Source organism: Vigna radiata, chromosome 1 (genome assembly GCF_000741045.1).
Source record: "Vigna radiata var. radiata cultivar VC1973A chromosome 1, Vradiata_ver6, whole genome shotgun sequence".
NCBI classification, from domain to species: Eukaryota; Viridiplantae; Streptophyta; class Magnoliopsida; order Fabales; family Fabaceae; genus Vigna; species Vigna radiata.
Window position 1 is genome coordinate 20,624,845 of NC_028351.1, and position 11,703 is coordinate 20,636,547.

The 11,703-nt window shown below is 31.7% G+C and overlaps 2 protein-coding genes across 2 annotated transcripts; one reads left to right on the forward strand and one right to left on the reverse strand.

Annotated features, from left to right (window-relative positions):
- The first annotated feature begins 767 nt into the window (after positions 1-767).
- LOC106771819 (inositol-3-phosphate synthase) lies at positions 768-4,437 on the forward strand. Its single transcript, XM_014657812.2, has 10 exons — positions 768-1,045; positions 1,142-1,210; positions 1,290-1,425; positions 2,370-2,617; positions 2,755-2,981; positions 3,086-3,201; positions 3,401-3,577; positions 3,661-3,849; positions 3,949-4,011; positions 4,094-4,437. The coding sequence occupies exons 1-10, from the start codon at positions 858-860 to the stop codon at positions 4,211-4,213; spliced, it is 1,533 nt and encodes a 510-aa protein (XP_014513298.1). The 5' UTR covers positions 768-857; the 3' UTR covers positions 4,214-4,437.
- A 3,942-nt stretch (positions 4,438-8,379) lies between these two features.
- On the reverse strand, positions 8,380-10,911 carry LOC106769026 (glucan 1,3-beta-glucosidase A). Its single transcript, XM_014654509.1, has 8 exons — positions 10,597-10,911; positions 10,386-10,505; positions 10,088-10,285; positions 9,825-9,986; positions 9,574-9,743; positions 9,323-9,472; positions 8,851-9,194; positions 8,380-8,755 (listed from the first exon to the last, which is right to left on the reverse strand). The coding sequence occupies exons 1-8, from the start codon at positions 10,777-10,779 to the stop codon at positions 8,571-8,573; spliced, it is 1,512 nt and encodes a 503-aa protein (XP_014509995.1). The 5' UTR covers positions 10,780-10,911; the 3' UTR covers positions 8,380-8,570.
- Positions 10,912-11,703: the final 792 nt, after the last annotated feature.

The following is an 11,703-nucleotide window of genomic DNA, read 5'->3' on the forward strand; positions in this document are numbered from 1 at the left end:
AATAGTAAGTTTTCAATTTATCATCACTTGTTACTTTTTGTTAATGCCACAAAGAAACAATAGGATAATGATACTCTAACAATATTTTTTTAATAATATTTTAATATTATTTACGTGTCATTCTATTATTGATGTAAAATTAATCTACAATCAATAATAATCATAAACGCAGACCAATTATAGAATGAAACGTAAATGATATTAAAATATTGTCAAAATATCATTATCCAAATAATATTAGCAAAATGAAAAGTCTAGTTCAAAATTCGAAAACATTAAAAATATGTTATTTAATTTACTTTCCATAAAATATACGAGAATTCACTAAAAACAAAAAAATCTAGTCATTCGTACACAAAAAAAAGAAGAAGAATCTAATTAAAAAATTAAAAAAAATCAATTGTTGTAATATTTTATACAAATATAAAAGTTAGAAAAAATAATAACTCCTTAACATTGAGTACAATGTTAAGAATAACAAAAGAAATTATTAGTTAACTCATCTTTCCGTTAGATATCGTTTTTAGATAATTATTATAAAATTGAATAATTTAATATTATATAAGAGGAAAAGGTACAAATATTGACCGTGACATACGGTAACTGTATTATAACTAAATGAAATTGTTGAAAATAATAATATAAAGTTGTAAAATAATGCATATAATTTTTTGACAATTATTGTGTGAGTGTGGATCTCAGAACCACTCATTTTGTGACATGTGAAGAAGCATACAATTTCGGTTTGTCTATATATTGAGGTTTTGCGCTACGTGAAACTGCACACAACCATCCATCATCTTCTTCCTCTTCTTTTTCTGAGAGAGTTTTTCTTTCTAGCTTTGAAAGTAAGAAAAATGTTCATCCAGAGTTTTAAGGTGGAGAGTCCCAACGTGAAGTACACAGAGAGTGAGATTGAGTCTGTGTACAATTACGAAACCACTGAGCTTGTTCACGAGAACAAGAATGGCAGTTATCAGTGGGTTGTGAAGCCCAAAACTGTGAAATATGAATTTAAAACAAACACTGATGTGCCTAAATTAGGGTTTGTTTTCTGCGTTTTCCCTTTTCTGTTTTTGCTGTGATTTTGAATGATTTATATTATTTGTTTTGTTGATGTGATTTGTTTGATATATATTAGGGTAATGCTTGTTGGTTGGGGTGGAAACAATGGCTCAACGCTCACCGGTGGTGTTATTGCTAACAGAGAGTTAGTTTGATTTTCTTAACCATTAATTTTGAGAGTTGTTATTATTATTTGTGGCTAATGAGCATGTTATGATTCTCAGGGGTATTTCATGGGCAACAAAAGACAAGATTCAACAGGCCAATTACTTTGGGTCACTGACCCAGGCATCAGCTATCAGAGTAGGGTCTTTCCAAGGAGAGGAAATATATGCTCCTTTCAAGAGTCTGCTTCCAATGGTATTCTTTTGTTTATTTCCACTCACTCATATTACGTTTTTCTTTACAACTTATTTTTGTCATTTTCTGTAAGTTGAATAAAATTGAAATTGCAAGAAACCAGTTAAATTGAAAATTAATTAGAGATGACAAATGAATCAGTAAATAAAAACAATATAATAAATAAATATAAAAAATATTTTAAGCACTTAATAATACAATTTTTTTAATGGAAATACCTAAACTGGTCATATTAAAATATTTACATAAAGATTAACTTCATGTTAGGGATAACTGGTGGTGTGTATGTTCTAACGTATTAAAAACAGATAGGTTAATAAACATGCATGTTCCATGACTCAACGTTTTGCATAATTAAAGTGCACAAAAGATTTTTTTTTTTTTTGTTTTAAAAATAGATACGAGTTTATGATTTAACGATGATGTAGAAAAAAAAATACTATTAAAACGTATTTTTCTTTTTTTTTTTTAAAGTAACCATTGAAATTGACATAATTTATCGACATAAAAACAAAAAACAATTAATGATATTACACTAAAGTCTTGTTGTTAAAATATTATTAAAATTTTATAGGAAATTATCTGAATATTCTCTTTTTTATCCTGCCCCACTTATTTTATTTATTTTCCTTTGTCCCGTGAGTTCAATTCTCTGAGAAATGCTTCTTTATCAAGGAAAAAGTGAAGAAGGCCCACAAAGTATTCAAAATTATTCCATTTATATTAACTCATATTTTTCTTAAACAATACTAAAGGGAATATATAATTATTTTAAATTGTATAGATTAAATAAATACACTGTACAACACAGTATAAACTATAAACATGTGACCACACAAGGTGGACATGAACTCATGATACTAACATGTCGAAACATAAAAATTCTTAAATCAATTATACCTTTTTGTCCAACCATGCATGATCATGAGCGTTAATTTGTGCAGGTAAACCCTGATGATATTGTGTTCGGGGGATGGGATATCAGCAACTTGAACCTGGCTGATGCCATGGCCAGGGCCAAGGTGTTTGACATCGACCTGCAGAAACAGTTGAGGCCTTACATGGAATCCATGACTCCACTCCCTGGAATCTTTGACCCCGATTTCATTGCTGCCAACCAAGGAGACCGTGCCAACAACGTCATCAAGGGCACAAAGAAAGAACAAGTTCAACAAATCATCAAAGACATTAAGTAAGTCCAACACTCTCAATCTAACTAAACAACTACATCTGTATGTATACACGCAGGGACACACTAGTTAGCATCTTGTATACTCTGTTTGAAACTCACAGAATTTGTTTCATCCACTATTTGTCATGAAAACTCAGGGAGTTTAAGGAAAAGAGCAAGGTTGACAAGGTGGTTGTGCTCTGGACAGCCAACACAGAGAGGTACAGCAACGTAGTTGTGGGATTAAACGACACCGAGGAAAACCTCTTGGCTTCCTTGGACAGGAACGAGGCTGAGATTTCCCCTTCCACCTTGTATGCCATTGCTTGTGTCATGGAAAATGTTCCCTTCATAAATGGAAGCCCTCAAAACACCTTTGTCCCAGGTTCCTTGTTAATTATTAATTATTAGTGTTACTATTATGTGGGTCATTAAGTGTTTTATTTAGGCAAAAGTAAAATTGATGAACTTTGGCGGTGTTGTCATCAGGGTTGATTGATCTGGCCATCAGGAGGAACAGTTTGATTGGAGGAGATGACTTTAAGAGTGGTCAGACCAAAATGAAATCTGTGTTGGTGGATTTCCTTGTGGGGGCAGGCATCAAGGTATATCTTTTGTTCTTTTTCTTACTAATGTTGGATCACGTGCTTTCACTGGTTAAGGACAGACTATCATTTATTAAATTGTTTGTTTTCATGCTTAACTGGAATCAAAATAATGTATTGTGTTATACTATATTTATTTATGCTTGCTAATAAAGTAGAAGCAAATTAATGTTTTTTATTGTCTTGGTGATGACTACAGCCAACATCAATAGTGAGTTACAACCATCTGGGAAACAATGATGGTATGAATCTTTCAGCCCCTCAAACCTTCCGCTCTAAGGAAATTTCCAAGAGCAATGTTGTTGACGACATGGTCAACAGCAACGCCATCCTCTATGAACCTGGCGAACATCCTGACCATGTTGTTGTTATTAAGGTAACTTTTTGTTTCACATTTTAATGCTCACTCTAATTGGTTGTTTATCTGATTCTTTTGTTTATTGGTTATTGAATTTGCAGTATGTGCCTTACGTTGCGGATAGCAAGAGGGCGATGGATGAGTACACTTCAGAGATATTCATGGGTGGAAAGAACACAATAGTGTTACACAACACCTGTGAGGATTCACTATTAGCTGCTCCTATTATCTTGGACCTGGTTCTTCTTGCTGAGCTTAGCACTCGAATCCAGTTTAAAGCTGAAAATGAGGTATGCATATTATGTCTCTGAATCTTCCAATGAATCTTCCAATTTCCAACTTGTGTAATTTTCAGCTTTCTAAGACTAAATGAACTATGGCTTTAACAGGGCAAGTTTCACTCATTCCACCCGGTTGCCACCATCCTCAGTTACTTGACCAAGGCCCCTCTTGTAAGTTTAAATTCTCTATGTACACATAATATGAAATTTTGGAAGGTTGCAAAACTAATTATTTGTGGTGGGAACAACACAGGTTCCACCTGGTACTCCAGTGGTGAATGCATTATCGAAGCAGAGAGCTATGCTGGAAAATATCATGAGGGCTTGTGTTGGATTAGCTCCCGAGAACAACATGATCCTGGAGTACAAGTGAAGTAGGAATGAGAGAGTTAGGGTTTGGGGATAGTTTGGTTAAATGTGCCTAAAATTGAACTTATATCCCATACCCTCTTTTTCTGATATCTATTGCAAAATGTGAATTTAAAGATCGTACGATCTCTGTGTCTGTGTTCCTGCGACTTATTTGAGAGCAGGCTATCTACCCATGTAAAATAATACAAGTTATTCAAGTGTCTTGTGCTTAATTCACTTTTCTTTTACCTTTTTCTATTATCTCTTGGAACTGATAACTCAGTGCTAACTTCTAGGACTGGTTAGGACCACACATCACATGAACAAACATATTCTAAGAATCACTTACAGTTCTTCATAAAAGGTACTGGCAATTATTGAGTATATTTGGAATACAAACATTTAAACCAGAGAGATACTTGGTCCATCTGCATCTGGACCTGATATTGAAAGCGGTGAATCGGTTACATGATTCTTGTATTTGTATTACTGTTTCAAAGGAACTGAATGAATAATGAAATATAAAACGAATAATGGTTAACATTATTGATTGTTGTTTAGAAGGAAACTAACTTCATAGTGTAGAATAATATGAATCTATGTTCCCCATTATTAAGACAGAGGTTCTATCAGTGCAGTGTTACATTGTATTTATTCAGGAAATAGACTTAGTTGCTTCATATAATAATATTTAGTATTACTCTGCTAAATTTGCAAGATATAATAATTGAGTGTAATGTTTGCAAAACCCATAATTAAAAAAAAATGATCAAATTTAAATGTTCTAAATCTTGAAGTGAATATTAGTTTTATTCCCTTTTTATTCTTGTAAAAAAATAGAATAAAATGAAGATGAAAGAGATAAGCAATAATGGATGGAGACATGAGACAGAATGGCATCATGATGGCGTAATGGGTAGTTTCAACATCATAAACGTGTGAAGAGAATTGAACGGATCCATTATTGTATGATCCAGTGTCTGCAATTGGACCATTTGGCCCAATCCATACTCATCACATGAACATCCCTTCAGTCACATGCCCATCAACACTGACATTCTCCACATTTTAATCACTAACAATGTCTCTCACATAAACCCACAACATCAATTTTTTTTCCACTTCATCAAATCAATTCTTTTCTCATATATAATAATTTTAAACTAAATCATGGTGTATTTTTTGTTTGCATTATTAATATACTCTAATAATTTTCACTATATGAAATTATTTTCAGAAGAGATGCAACAACAGTTTAAATATTCTCATATATATATATATATATATATATATATATATATATATATATATATATAAATTATTTTATTTTTCATATTTTGTATTGTCATTTTTCCTTATTTGTTTTTTCTATTTTCATCAAAGCACTCATTGATCATCACCTTTTAAAAAACTTTTTTCTCTGTTCCTTTAATGGGATGAGTGTACTTTAAAGTTTTCAGTGTTGTTATTATGTGTGAAGGAACATTTTGTTCAACTAGCCATTATTTCCTCCTAACAAGTAAAATATGGTGGAATTTACTTTTAATATTTTATTGATCATATTTATTAATTTTTATGTGAATTTATATTGTCACGTGACTCATCCATAATTTCTGCACGTGTCTTCTTCATCACATGCTGTTTTTTTTTCTATTGGACCAAAAAATTTATTGTGAATCCACAATAATTCCACAGAATCTGTCTAGATTCTAGTAAAAGAGCATTGGGGATGGTTGAAAGTCATATATGTGCTAATGAAATATTTATCTTGTTGTGGCCCCAAAAATAAAGTGCACTCAAAATTGACAAATAAATGAATAATTATTGTTGAAAGATGCATGCAGTATTGGTTCATTATTGATGCAAATTACCTCAACATTTTAGTGAATAAAAACATTGAATGGGCCACACTTGAATAAGGTGGGCCCAAGCTCACTTGATATGTACTCTTAGAGAAAAAAGTGAGACTTTTTTAAATACGTTATCGTCTAAAAGTGTTACCATTAGAAAGACTAAAGATTATGATTTTGACATACATAATTCACTTATCTCTGAAAATTTGTTCATGTTGTTTATTATTAGATAGATCATAATATTACAAGTTGTACTATATTCTAAATATCTATATCTTCAAATCTAATTATAGGTTTCGTGTGTTTTTAAACCTGTCAGTATAATTAGCAAGTGACACCCTACCACTAGTCTAATTATAATAGTTCTATTAGGTTTGAAATGAATGATTAATTACTAGTCTAAACTCTAATTACAAGTAAATAATAGATATGATATTAATGGAATAATTAGGTGGCATAAAGGACATATGTTACTTTCCACATATCTGCATCTGTTTTAACAAGTTCAACATTTGTTAGGGATTTGATTATGTAATGTTATATTGGGGAGGTAGGATTAACATAATGAATTTCTAGGTTTTTCTTGATATTTGATATTTTTATTTAATGGGAAACTTTTAATTTATTTTGAATTTTTAACAATTTCATTTTTAAATGTGAATTTCTTTTAGAATATATTTTTTTCTTAAATATGAATATTTCAATACTAATCAACCTTTAAATTTTAGGGTTTTTCACCTATTTCATATCATATTCATCTAAATCATTATAGGATGAATCATCGGTTTTGATATCAAAATAAAATTTTCTCAAGAAGAGCCATTGAAAAAATTTTACATCAATATGTTGATAAAAGAAGGAAATTTCAATAAAGAGTTTTGATGATGATGACTCATGAATATTTGTTCAAGATTCAAAAAATGCTTGGATTCAATATGTACATTAAAGACTTAAAATTTATGTGTTGAAATCTTGTAATTTGACAAAACCTAAGTAATAGAGCATTGGAGAAAAAATTATTTTTTTATAAAAGCCTTTGTGTTAATTGATTATCATTATTGATAATCGATTATCCAATTAAAATCAAGTTTTTCAAAGGAACCTATGTGAATTATCATTTGAGATAATCAATTATCACAATGAAAAAATAATTTTTGAAATAGTTTCTGGAATAATCTACTACCACTTATGATAATTGATCATCAATAGCAATTGCGAATAAACTCTTTAATTTTCTGACCTAATTTTCAAAATAATAGTCTATATATATTTTATTTAAACCTAACTTCAAAATTAGTTTTCACTCGGAGGTTTAAGAGTTGTGTGTTAAAGAAACTCTCACTATTTGTGAAAATGAGTTTTGAAAAACCTAGTATGGATAAAGTGAAAACTTTCACTGAGTGTGTTTAAGTGATTGAGTGTTATTGTTGTTGCTAAGAAAATTGTTCATCCTTTGTGTATCAAAGGATATATTGTTCATCTTTTGTGTGTCAAATGATGTGTTGTTCATTTTTTTGTGTTTTCATGAGATACTTTCTAACCTTAACTCAATTCTTAGTTAATCTTTTATTAGAAATATTAATAATTTGAACATAGAACTTTTTTATTTGAACCAATATAAAACTACTTATGTAATTATCTTTTTTCCTACACTCTTTATCTTATTATTATTATTTATAAAAAATTAATTTTAGTTATAAAATCAATTTATCATAGCGGAAATTTGTAAAAAGGACAACTTTTATTAAGTAAATTAATTCATCATCTCTTGTTTTTTTATCCACATACGAGCATTCTATTGTATGATTCTAACAAAATAAATTGTAAATAAACTTTGTATAAATGATCGAAATACAACTTTTAAAATAATAAGCATTTGTTTACATATTTTCATAACTCTTGGTTGAATATAATGTCTGAATTTTCATATTTAATTATGTAATATCTCAAGTGATGATTATTTTATTTATCCAAAAATAGTACTTCTTAGCTTGTGAAATGTGTGACACATTAGTAGTAGTTAATTAAAGTTAATTAAAGTAAAAGGAAGTAGAGAGTGTTCAAGATTTATTTATATTTATTGTATGAATACAAGATTTCTTCTAATTCATATCATTATCTTGAATTATATATATATTTTTTTCATGGCTTCCATACGATTAAAGTAATGTTTTATCGAATGATCTTTTCATCTAAAGGTTATTCCTTAAAAGCTTGAGTGGGAAGATGTCACACCCAAGCAAGTCAAGTTCAGGGTTTGTATTATATCCTCGACAATGCTTTTATGGAAATTTATTTTCATAAGACCATAATAAAGTTTTCATTGCTACTACAATACTCATTGAAACAAGTATCAATTCAAGATATGAAGGGAGTAACATTATGCATACAATTAAGTACTAGGGAGTGTGAGTTTTTGAAGTGACTAAGTATTTGACGAAATTCCTATATTGTTATGTTTTCTTTATTTCCGTAAATTACAGTTTCATTTGGATACCCAATACTCTTTTTTGAGCAAAGGGCACACTAACTAAACTTAACATAATCGTTTTCTATCATCCACTTGATGCTCCAGGAGTTAGAGTCACACTTGTATGCCCAATAAGCACTTCCAAATTTGGCAGCAGAGTATACATCCAACTGGGTTTGCATAAATTTTTGCTGACTTTCCTTTGATGCTCCCTGAACTTTCCAATCACCACTCCACTCTCCTGCAGATTCCACCAACATGTTATCATATGCTATATAGTTTTCTTAGGACACAAGGTTTTAAAAGAAATCAAGAATATGATAAAGCATTTCTTGCCTACAAAAATGAGGGGTCCATCAGATGTGGTGAGAGAACTAAGATCCGAAGCTCTTTGTTTTCTGATATAGTCGATGTTCTGCTGCACATTCATATTGGAGAACCTATCCGAAAAGAGATTGTAGTAGTGCACGTCAATGGCCACTTTACTGAAAGCTCCAGCAAAGGACAAAAGCACTTTTGATTCTCTATCCAGAGGGTTAGACATTATCACATAGGCACTCGACGTGTGTTTTCGAACCGTGTCATAACCTGCTTGATAATACCTTTTAAGGCTTTCCAAATTTACACCTTGAGGCTCATTCATTAGCTCAATTGCTACCAGACCTGATCTGTTTGCATATCTGAAACCCAATCCACACAAATAGTTTATATTACATTGTATGATGTATTTATAAATATAAGGCTCAGGATGGTGATGTATTTTAGAAAATTATCAAAAGGGTCGTTAACTAAAGATTAAAAGTAATACCTTTCGGCTAGGAAGTCTATTGCTGCCACAGTTTCAGATATGTATGAATCACCCCATTCTAGATATCCATCTCTTGAGGCACTGTGAGGTTTTCCGTTCTGTGAGCCTGGAGCAGCATGCAGGTCCACAATTACCTTAATTCCATACTTTCTGCAATCACATTGAAGAGTGACATTTAATGAGACAAAGTGGTTTTTCCAATTTTACATGGTAACGAAATTGACAGGGCACTATCCCTTAAATGGTCTTACTCTGCCCATGTGAAGGCATTGTCTAACATTTCCAAGGATCCCCCAACAAATGGCTTTGGTGGTGTTGGGTCTTGAGCTATCCACCACCCCACGGGAATTCTGACACCATTTAAGCCATTTTCTGACATGAACTTGAAATCATCTTCGGTGATATACGTCTTCCAGTGATCCTGCATGTGCATGCCCCGCATAGCTTTATCATTTGATAAATTAAATTTTGATCTAAAATTCTCTTTAAAGCTGATGTTTACCTGCATGATTTTGGGAGCTTTGTCTGGACCATAACCATTTGTAATTTGGTATTCCCCTCTTAGAATGCTTCCTGTCAAAACATTCATCTTGAAAACCGAAGGGTCATTATCATCCCAACTGGATCCTTGGTAATCTGCAAGTACCACAGTCTCTGATATGGCCTGATAAACAATATCAAGAGCATAGAAACAGTAACACCAATAAGCCACAAAATCTATATTTAAGAGTTAGCTAAACAGTAACACCAATAAGACCAAAGTACCTGTAAAAACAGACCGTTCGGTGCTCTGATACGAACCCTGTTTGGTTCATCATCATTCCTCACAATCTCAAACGTTTCCCTGTCACTCGGTGAATCAGAATCAGCCACTAAACTGTTTCCTTCTTCTTGATTTGTCANTCTCACAAATTGCTTACTGGAAACTCTAAAATTGAAGGCCGTTTCATTGACTCTCCACAACTGCGTTGTCGATGGTTACAAAAGAAAAAAGGTCAGTAATGAAATGCATAAAACTCTGGAAAGTGTATTTCTATATGTATGTATGAATAGAGGAACCAACCCTGAAGGTTTCCCAGCCATTAGCTCTGGTGCGGTTGGCAACAACAATACTTCCTCCACCATTTTCTGCACAGAGATATTTCTGTAACTTGGTGGACATTAACTGCACTTGAGTTCCATCCTGCACTTGACACAATTTTCTATGATAGAAACGATAAAAGAAAAAAGAGGGCATTGCCAAAAGATCAAAATTCTGATAAACACCAACATACCAAAAGATCTTTATTGGGTATTCCATCAAAGAGAGAAGGTTTCATCCACCCCTCAATAACAAGCCAATTTCCAAGATTCACAGCTTTGAGTGGCAAATTGAAATTTTCAGTCTGAGCAAGAGCATAGTAACACGAGAGATAGAAAGCTAGCACAAGGTTCGCATACAATAATCGGTTGCTCATCTTACTACACTTTTTGTGAGTACTACGCAAGAGGATGGTGTGTGTAACATATATAGAGTTCAAAGTCTATAAATATTTTAACTTAGATGTTGTGTTTGCCCATCACCATATATCATTTTCTGTCTCCATCTAAAAATTTGCAAAAAAAGCATATAGAAAAAGGTTCGATCATATGCCTTTAAATATCAATATGAGTAGTATGTTTCACGCATATACAAGTAGGTGGAGAATATCATCTCAATTTCATTTATGCATTTAGTAGATCACCTTTTTATTATTTCTTTATTTAAAAAATGACACTTTAACAAAAAATGTTTTTTATATTTATAATTTCCCTCTCAGCTTTTATTTCTTCTTGTTGAAGCATCCTTTTTCTGTTGTTCACACAGCACTTTCGCATAAATAGTTTTTAAAATATAATGCTGTATGTTATTTATTTTCTTTATTATGTTTATATTTGTCTCTATGAGAATATGAGTAAACTTGGAATCCATGAACACTGACACCAACCAAGTGTACTCTGTCTCTCTTCTTTGATCCAAAATATGACAAGTTTTTCTTCCTTCCGTGTTAAACCAAACATTCAAACAAAGGGACCTCTCTCCTTTGCTACCATATGTTAAAATTATTGAGAAATATTTATAAAATTTTCTTACGTTTGATTCGTTCATTTCTTCTTTTTTCTTGTTAACTTTGGTTTGTACTTGTTATAAAAAATAATCCAAATTCCTACGCCACAGAAGAAGCAGCCAAAAATGTTTGTTGAAAAGTTGAATAATTATTGGTGCATGAAAAGAGTATAATGTTTGGCTTAGAACTTGCAATCCCTATAGAGTAGAGTAGAGGCATTGATTCTACAGTGGCTCTCAACATCTATACTTTATCTTTCTCACATTTCTAAGTGATGCTTCATATAAGTAATGT

What these genes read in the sequence shown, in the direction of transcription:
- LOC106771819 (XM_014657812.2), top strand. Translation starts at nt 858, where the DNA reads ATGTTCATCCAGAGTTTTAAGGTGGAGAGTCCCAACGTGAAGTACACA. An exon ending in AGTTTAAAGCTGAAAATGAG is followed by an intron (nt 3,850 to 3,948) that starts GTATGCATATTA and finishes TGGCTTTAACAG; the next exon opens with GGCAAGTTTCACTCATTCCA. An exon ending in ACTTGACCAAGGCCCCTCTT is followed by an intron (nt 4,012 to 4,093) that starts GTAAGTTTAAAT and finishes GGAACAACACAG; the next exon opens with GTTCCACCTGGTACTCCAGT.